Genomic DNA, 9,947 nt, shown 5'->3' on the forward strand with positions numbered 1-9,947 from the left:
CCATCCTTTGACACCAAAACAATGGTAGAAACACTTATTAGAATTATAGCTAGAATATTTTGTAGCTCTTATTTTCTGTTAACGCATTAAGTGTTGCTCATTACTGTATGAAGAATTATTTTACACTTTCAAGTGTTTTAATGACACGTTAAGTATTTTTTATTAATAGACGCTAAGTATTTTTATTACACTATAAACCAGTTGTTAACAGGTAGTTTGCAAGATAGCATTAAAACAAAAATATATAGATGAGTTAGATACATTAACTTTCAGCATAATTTATTTATTTCAGTTTCATCATAAGATGGCAAAAAAACTTACAGCAAAAAGAAATAGGCTGAAGCAAATGTGGTCATCACATAAAGACTGCTCAGCGTGTGACACAAAAACAAAACATTTGATGGATATAACAAGAAATAGTGAGCTACTTTCCCACCAACAAGTAAAAGGAAGTGTTTATAAAGAGTACTGAAATCTGTAAAAAAATTGTAGTTGTGTTAAAGTAGGGTTACACAGAAAAATAGCAGAACTGAGTTAGACTAAAATTTTGTAATATTTCAGTAGTGACAAATAGCAGAATAGGGGTTGCTTGAAGTGGTTGGTGCAGTTTCAGCCTTGAATAATGTCAACAAATTTGAGTTAAAACAAGAACAACTTGTTAAGTCAAGTACAGTTGTTTGCTACTAGCACATTAACTTTAGAACGTGTCTGAAATACTTAACCATGGTGAACAAAACAATGGTAACTATTACGCAAGCATTAGCACTTTTTTGGTCAGAGTACTTCTAAATTCCGGGGTTTGTATCAAACCTCGTTTAATTATCATTTTGTTTGTGGCTTGTGTATGTAAATCATACAGAGAGAGGTTTCTATTGGTTTTCATAATCTCCATAGCAAGAGCGGGCATATAACTGTCTGAATAGCTTACTCCACCTAGAACAGTTGACATGAGAAGAGCGGTGTTCTTTCGCACTAAGTTTATTCTCGTTGAGTCACGAATAACTTGGCAAGTGTCAATTACCAGAATCTAAAAGATAACAAACAAAGCTGTAATTATTTAAAACTTTACCTTACATGTTAAAACATACATTGAAGCTTTTTAGATTACATTCAGCTCTTATTTTTTAGACTACTACATTTTAGACCTAGCCCAAACATAAAAAGGTTTGGACATTTAAAATCCTTATGTAAAGTAACGCTGTGCAAGATTCTTTTAAAATAATTTTATTCATTTACAAACTATTTATTTAAAAATTAATACTTCGCTAGAAAAATTATGATAAAGTATGCTCGATTGTTTTAATAATATTTATAGCAAATACGCATGTGCAAGCTCCACACAACAAAAGTAAATTTTTCTTTATGCAAAAAACCTGACAAAATAATGCAAACAATATTTTGTTCCACTAAAACTTTTGCTTACGCGCCATTATCACCAGTTCAGCAGTGAAAAAATTGTAGGTAGGTAGACTGATACAAAGATATTGACCAGAACCAGCTACAATAAATAAAAGGAAAAATAGAACTCAGATTGCTACTGGTATCGGAAAACAAGAAGCTGAAGAAGCTAGATAGTGCTTTATAAGTTGGTGTTGGGATTTATTAAGTATTATGCTTGTTTTTGTTTATTTTACATGTTTGTAAATAAATATTTCGACCTTTTAAATATTAGTGTTTTATAAGGTGTAAATTTTAAGATCTCTAGCATAGCATTTGACCATGGTAAAACTGTTATATAGTGTGGGCTTGCAAATAATCGTGACTTCTAGATAACTTTTATTGTACACCAGAAGCAAGTTTTAACTGTTATGCTTTAAATATATATATATATATATATATATACATATAAATATATATATAAATATATATACATATATAAATATATATAAATATATAATTTTGGTACCAGCATGAGCTGTAGAGTGCTCGAAGCATATGTTGAGCTATCTGTAAAATGGAAGAGATCTTATAAAATGGTAAAATGATTTTATAACTTAAAGTTTCATTTTTAAAACAATCTTCAGATCTAATGCATCAAATCTGAAGATTTTTATAAACATGAAACTTTAAGTTATAAAATCGTTTTACCATTTTATAAGATCTCTTCAATTTTATATATAAATATATATACAAATATATACACATATATACACATATATATATATACATATATACACATATATATACATATATATATACACATATATATACACATATATATACACATATATATACACATATATATACACATATATATACACATATATATACACATATATATACACATATATATACACATATATATACATATATATATATATATATATATATATATATATATATGGGTGAGCAAACTCAAATTAATGACAGAAAATTGTTTAGAACTGTTTGTACATACTGACAAATTATCAGAAACAAACAATTGATTGTTATGACGCTGCCTAGTGTTCTAAAAACCTTTTTTTGAACAATCGCAGCTACATCAAAATACATTCAAGACTACGATGTTGTTTGGACAGTTGAAAGTCAAAAGGAGGAAAGTTTGATGAAATGGGCGTCAACTATAATAGTTGGATAAAACCTAACAACTCCGACTATTCCATTGGAAATAAAGTTGTATATGCTTGTGTTATTATTCCAAAAAAATATTCTTTACTCGAGAATATGATACTTGCAATAACTTGCTAGTTGATTCATAAAATATGCCAAGAGACACTGAATATGCCAAAGATAAGCTTAAGATGCCGCAAACAAAGCTGGTAATAAGTTATCTTACCAAAGGAACATCTTTCCTCATGAGAGCGTTACATTTGCCGATAAGCCCGTTTATACTACCACAATTGGAGTTGCTTCCACAGACATTTCCACTAGTACCATGGCAGACGATGGTTAAAAAAAAGATGCTGGAACCCATTATCTGATTTTGGTTGCTTTCTATGATTTTCAGTAGGCAATTGTAAGTACAAAATGAATTAATCACTGTATTAAACCCAATAAATTTTAGTTTTTTTTGGAGTTCTTCCGAGGATCTCTTTCCAGCACTTTCAGTCCAGAATAACAGGGCAAAAGGATTTGGTCCAACTCTGTGGTAATCAGTAATCTGTGGAGAGGTAGGAAGCCCATGTATCCAGAAATCTAAAAGTTTAACTTGAATGTTTTGATATATCAACAGTTACTAGCTTTAAAGCCATTATGTGACCATAACTAAAATTAGTAGATTTGGCTGTTCTATTCTAGCTGTGAATGAAAGATTTCTTGGGATACTGACTTTAAAGTTATATTGTGATAACAGCAGTTGAAAAATACTAGAATTAGTTAATCTTCTTTCAGCTTTAATTGAAAAGATTTAAAAGTTAAAAAGAAAAAATTAATTGTACTTGTGCCCGTCTTTACTCTCCCAGGTTACAAAATTTCTTTTCAATGAAATCAAACAATTTTATTCACAAATATAAATATTGCTAAATATTGCTTTAATTAGAAAACTCATGTACTTGTTTATTAAAACTTACTAGTTATAAGTTAGTAATGGAGTAGTAGGTCACATATATTAATATACAAGTATTTACCTGATAATCCAAGAGCCACATTCTTGTTCATGGTGCTCCGAAGCTCAATAGCGGGAATAGATGAGGCATCGAGATGGTTGGCAGTATGCATGAAATACTCTTCAGCTACTTTCATATGCAAATCATAAAAGGTTTTGTTTGCAGAAGCTTGCAGTATCTTTGCAGCCAATCCAGTTAAGTAGAAGGAGAGATCATAAGAGAAAATCAACGCTGAATGCTCTCTTTTTATGTCTGCTTGCTGGCCTAACCCAAAACTTGTTTTTGCATCAACAATCATGATCTGAAAACAATCAATATTGAACTATTTTTATATTATAGTTGAGAAGTGTACTCTAGTATAAACCTCACAGCTGGTCATAGTTACAAAAGCCATTTATAGACTCAACAAACATACCCTGGTATAAGAATCAAACCTTAATTTCTAGATCAAAAGCAGAGTGTTTGTCGCGTAAAAGTAATTCCAATTTATCGCCAATTTATATTGATAAATTAAATTTCAGAACCAATTTTATTCAATAGATACTAAATAGTAATAGATACAAATACTTTGCATAATTAATAACAGTATATAACATTTTAAATAATTTACAAACAATATACACGAGCTGAAAAATATTTTCTTATCAAAAATACGTGTTATCAAAAAACAGCTTAGTGATGTGTTCATTTGGTACTCAGATTTTACGAGCAAAAATTTATGTTAAGTATTAAACAAATTCTAATTTTGAAGATTCAGTTTTTTATTATCTCATTTAAAAGAAAATTTACCAACCATGTTTTTGGGTATGCAAAAACCTATGTAAATTAGGCCAGAGCTGTTGGTGCAGTAACTAACAGCTAGTGTTTAGTATTTAGATGTTTTATCACTAACTTCCAGCAACGCAAATCTTCAGGAAGCTACTTTAGCGTAGTGATTGCTGACAGCTCAAAGAATTTTTTTTCTGTCACCATTTTAAACTGAAAAAGGATTTTTGAGACTAATATCAATGTAAAATGAAATACTTTTTCACAGTCAAGTTGCTGCAAGGTAAGAATCTTAGTTGAAGAAAACTATCATAAGCTCAAAATAGAGAATTTTTCAATTAAAATCTCTAAGTTGAAAGTTCCGTGTCAACCAAATTAAAGTCGTCTACCTTTTAGTTGATTAGGAGTTTGAGATAAAATCTATGCTAAAAAGACTATTACTCGAGTGATCTAAGTTTCTAAAATGATGGTTTAGCTTCTGGAAGGAAGAAATTATATGTCATGTAATAACTTTGCAAGTAACTTGATAGTAACTTTGCCATGTAATTCAGTAACAAGTTGAGTCAGAATTATAATTATTGCGTTATGTTAGCTAGACTTTATAATATAGCACATTAAAGTGAACAACTAAATTCTTAAAATTTAAAGAAGTTACTTGCTCAAATTTACTCAAATTTACACAAATGCTCAAACTTACTGTACTGGTGTTACAAACACTAATAAGCTGTACATTTTACATCTGTACACTAACACACTTGTACATTCTGTAGTACTGGATATAATCCTTAGAATTGCAATATAATAATATTATTATTAATAATAATATTGCAAATAATTAGGCTGTAAAACCGTACAGTTTCATAGTTTCAACAGTAAAATGGCTATTTTGTTAATAAAGCTAATAACACTGAATACTGGTTATCTGAACAGACTCACCATAGGCACTTCTGTCTTTAAATGGCTCTCAAATAGGTTCATCCAGGATTGTATGCTTGAAGTGTAATAATTATTGAATGAGCAATCTGTACTTAAAACAATTGCAAAAAGAAAAGTACAGTTAGCGATTTCTTCCATATGATTCATCTGAGCAAGGTAACTGTCGCATTGTATAGTCATAAATTCAAACCCTAGTTCACTAATCGAGTTAGCTAAAATAAAGAGACAATCTCTACTAGATGAAAATTTTTGAGTGCTTTCAATGATACAACATAGAGGGTTTACTCCTAGCTTATAAAAGCTGTGTACTTGTGGAACTTGGCATATCGAGTCTGCAAAAATAAAAAGAAAATTGAATTAATTACCTAAAAAGATCAAAGTATGATTTAAAGCGTAATTAAAATTAAAATTAAAATTAACCAACTATAATAAGAAGCAACATGCAAAGCTAAATGAATGCCACAACCGAACTAAATAATAGGACATATAGATTGAGATCCAGTATACCCTACAATACCTTTTTGCTAACTATAAATGTATCTATAGTGAACTGAACGTAATTCAACTGATTAACAATGGCTACAAATAACCATATGTGTAGTATATATAATATATAAAACATAAATATTATATAATATATACATAAATATGATCCCACGACCACACGAGCGGAGCGGAAGTGTGGGAGTTTTTATGATAAATGCATGCGCACACAACTTACGAAAATTATTCATTAACAATGAGACGAACCCTTGGCTAGAAATTTCATCAACAAATTTAAGCATCGGAATGTAAAGTCGTTAAAGTATAATAACGATGCAAAACACATTTAAACCTATTTAAATATGTTACCAAGTCTTTGTAAACCGTCAGTATTATCTTTAAACTTACCCATCTGATCGGATTATACACAAATAGACAGATTAATTTGAACGAAAAGTACTACAAAACGCTTGAAAGGCTCGGTTTAATAAAAGTTAAGACCGAAATTTGAAACGCCAATAAAGCCGTGCGACAGATGGTAGAACTATTTAGCAGTGCGCATTTCACGAGAAAACCGTGATCATTTCATCAGTCTATGGCATTTATTACTTGTAATCGAATTTATTCGAAGGTTTCTGTAATAAACGTAGACCGTTTGAGGTGTAGACCGATTTACAGGGACGAAATTGTGGTACACAGTTTATCAGCCTGTGTTTTTTGTCCAATCACCGAAGGTTTCATTATTTGAAACGTTAGCCGAAATTCTTTACAACTTATGTACAAGCTAGGGTCGAACTACAACGCCCCTTCATGACGAGAATATTTTTTATTTTGCTACAGTTTTATACGCGCGAATGCTCCTACCCGCTTTCCGTTAAAGATCGCTTATCAAAACCATTCTACATTCAACGCAACCAACTTTCAAACTGTGTATAGTACACAGTAGCTCGCTATTTTACTTCTATTTTTGCATTCCAGAGTTATAATAAACATATTTCTTTATTGTTGTTGAATTACATACATTACAGTAAATTAGGCCTACAGCTTTATAACACTTTTATAACAGCTTTTATTTTGCTGCAGTTTGCAGAAATCTTCGAAACGCGTGAACGCTCATAGGTTTTCTATTATTGCTGTTTTACTATATTAACAATATTGGTTATTTTAATAATATCAGTGCATTTTACTTATAATATTGGCCAACATTGCATTGTTCCTATTGCAAGGGAGAGATATAAACGTGTAATATTTTCCTTTCATTGTTGTTGTTTGTCATGACCAAACCCTTTTTAAATAAGTTTTCTAAAAACATATATAAATACCACAACTTCTCGATATTGCTACCTATGACGTTTTGAAATGTAAACAAAATTGTGTATTGGTTTTATATTATTACTATATTAATAAAATTGATTATTCTAAGAATATCAGTGCATTTTACATCTAATATTGGCCAATATTGCATTTCTCCTATTGCAGGGGGAAAATATAAACATCTTTTCCATTCATTATTGCTGTTTGTTGTATATAATAACACCCACACCCAGTACATTACAGCTACCATTGCAGTTATCGTATTGCGCTGCAGAGCCATTTGATTTCTAATATTGCATTTCTCAACCATCAGTACCCTTTATTTTTTTGCCAATATCTCTGGCCATCTCTTTGGTCGTGGGCTGTATGACAGTAGAATTTCTAGTATATAGCATATATAAGTCATGTAAACTATACATGAATATGAGATATATGCATAAGTATTACATATGCACATAATATTTACATAATATATACATGATATATTCATTATATTTATATATGACATACATACACACAATTTATGCATGATATATGCATGATATATACATAATACATACATAATATTTGTTTTTTATCTATATATATTATATATTTATTTTATATATATTATATATAAATATATATACATAAATATATATACATAAATATATATACATAAATTTATTTATATATATATATACATATATTTATATATATACATAAATATACATAAATATATATACATTTATATACATATATATACATATATATACATATATATATACATATATACATGTATATGCACTGAGATTTATATGTATGTACCCATCTGTATAAATGAACGATGTTTGAGTAATAATGAATTGGTTTTAGAAATTAAATGCAATATACTAAACAATTGGTTTTTAAAAAATTAAACATTTATGTTGTAAGAATCAACGCTACGTGAGAATTTTACCTCAAACTTTATACTTTTGAAAAAGATGTGCTGAGATAATCCATAAAAAAACAAGAGTTTGTTATGATCAGACATACAAATGAGAGTTCGTCATGATAAGGCATACAAACAAGAATTTGTTATGATAATGCATACAAACACGAGATTGTTAAGATCAGTCATACAAACATGTGTTTGTTATGATCACACATACAAACATGTGTTTATATCAAGTAAACTGACCAAAATATGTGTACATGAAGCATACAAACAAGTGTAGTGGGAGCAAACATACCAGCATTTTTAACATTTAAAATAGTAGCTTTTTCGAATCAGTACAGAATATCTATTTAAATTCTGGGAGCTCTACTGATGCCATAATGTAAAAGCTTAGCAGTTTGTCTTATTAGCATCCAATAATTTATCTTTCACTTCTTACGCTGTTCTCGATGAGCAATGTTTCTCTTCAGAATACACATTGAACTGTTAACTGCTGTAAATTCTTTTTAGCGTGCAGTAACTTATATACAAATACAAAATTGGGCAATTTTATAATAACACAATTTTAGCGGCTTACGTTTTGAACTTGCTTGATAGCCCATTGGATACGCTGAAGCCATTATAAGACAACTTTTGCAGTTTACCTCACTTAAACACCAACTTTATCCTATGTCATTCAGCTCTGATTTCTTATCAGTTTTTATATAAAAGAAAAGCTTTTTGGAGCTATTTTTCAAATAGCAGAATAAGTAAAAGCTAAAAAAGCACTGATCAGCTGCATCATTCCCTTGCTAGCTGGTATGTTTTGCTTTACATTTTCGAATACCTTTTTTCCAAGTGGTTGATAGGGCTTTTTTCAAATTGCAAGTCGATTCATAAAATATTTTATACGGCTATATAATGTTTCTCCAATTGTCCAACTAAGTTTATGACTATATATATATATATATATATATATATATATATATATATATATATATATATATATATATATATATATATATATATATAAATATATATATATATATATATATATATTTATATATATATATATATATATATTATATATATATATAATAGAGTCAGTATTTGCAGTCTCAGGCTGAACTATATAATTTATTTATATATAAAATTAGGAAGACAAAAGTTTAAGTTCAGCTTAAAACAATTTTATTATAAGTAGTTTCAAACTGCTAATCAGCAATCATCAGATAGAATTGCTTACAATAAAAGCTTCATGTATATTTGGGTTGAAATAAAATTATAGTTGTTAAAATATCTGAAAGCATGATTGAGAATTAGGATTACAATTAGCAAGCAAAGCGATGATACACAATGTAATGGGAAAAAGCTTAACCAAAAAGGTGTTAAAAAATTATGTTTTAAAATTACTCAAAAGGAATCCGCCAGAATGTCTACATGTTGATACAAGCTCACACTTTTTGTTCAAAGTAGTGGTTTCAGGTCTGCATATCATGTAGAATTTCTCATATAAACAGAGGTTACATCTGTCTGTTGTCTCAGTATACGATGTTTTTCTCATTATCTCCCACTCGATATTATTATTTATGATTTTGTTCTTCGATGTCCAAATATAATTATATATGTAGCTCAGTGCTTGATCGTTTGCACTTGTTTGTAAATCTTGACATATGGTTGTGACATCGTTGTTGAAGTGTAGTATGTAGGTTTGAAAGATAGTTCTCATAATTCTATTTGAAATTCAACTTTAAATTCATGCAAATTCACTAAGTGGCTCCATACTTTTGCACATGGCTGTATGTGATGCTCATCTAGCAAGCTATTCTCGGTGGTGACTGCTGTTCTGTATATGATATACTTGCTCAAGCATTTTTCTTGTAATGGGCAGCTACTGCTATCTTGGCAGTTGCAATCTCTCAATTCTGTATTTGTTTGCCTATTATTATAGCGCTGCAGCAGTATAGTGTAGTCTTGTGTTTAGTGCTTTGCAATATGAAACTACT

General features: G+C 29.6%; 1 protein-coding gene across 1 annotated transcript; it reads right to left on the bottom strand.

Moving 5' to 3' along the window:
- Positions 1–276: 276 nt before the first annotated feature.
- On the bottom strand, positions 277–8,609 carry LOC137400096 (uncharacterized). Its single transcript, XM_068086405.1, has 5 exons — positions 8,540–8,609; positions 5,247–5,578; positions 3,567–3,846; positions 2,777–3,135; positions 277–1,027 (listed from the first exon to the last, which is right to left on the bottom strand). Exons 1-5 carry the CDS (start codon positions 8,580–8,582, stop codon positions 749–751), a joined length of 1,293 nt encoding a protein of 430 aa, XP_067942506.1. The 5' UTR covers positions 8,583–8,609; the 3' UTR covers positions 277–748.
- Between the last annotated feature and the right edge of the window lie 1,338 nt (positions 8,610–9,947).

The sequence above is a fragment of the Watersipora subatra genome, chromosome 7 (assembly GCF_963576615.1).
Source record: "Watersipora subatra chromosome 7, tzWatSuba1.1, whole genome shotgun sequence".
Taxonomy (NCBI): domain Eukaryota; kingdom Metazoa; phylum Bryozoa; class Gymnolaemata; order Cheilostomatida; family Watersiporidae; genus Watersipora; species Watersipora subatra.

What these genes read in the sequence shown, in the direction of transcription:
- LOC137400096 (XM_068086405.1), bottom strand. Translation starts at nt 8,582, where the DNA reads ATGGCTTCAGCGTATCCAATGGGCTATCAAGCAAGTTCAAAAC. An exon ending in CTATCAAGCAAGTTCAAAAC is followed by an intron (nt 5,579 to 8,539) that starts GTAAGCCGCTAA and finishes TTATTTTTGCAG; the next exon opens with ACTCGATATGCCAAGTTCCA. An exon ending in TGAGGAAAGATGTTCCTTTG is followed by an intron (nt 1,028 to 2,776) that starts GTAAGATAACTT and finishes GTTATCTTTTAG; the next exon opens with ATTCTGGTAATTGACACTTG.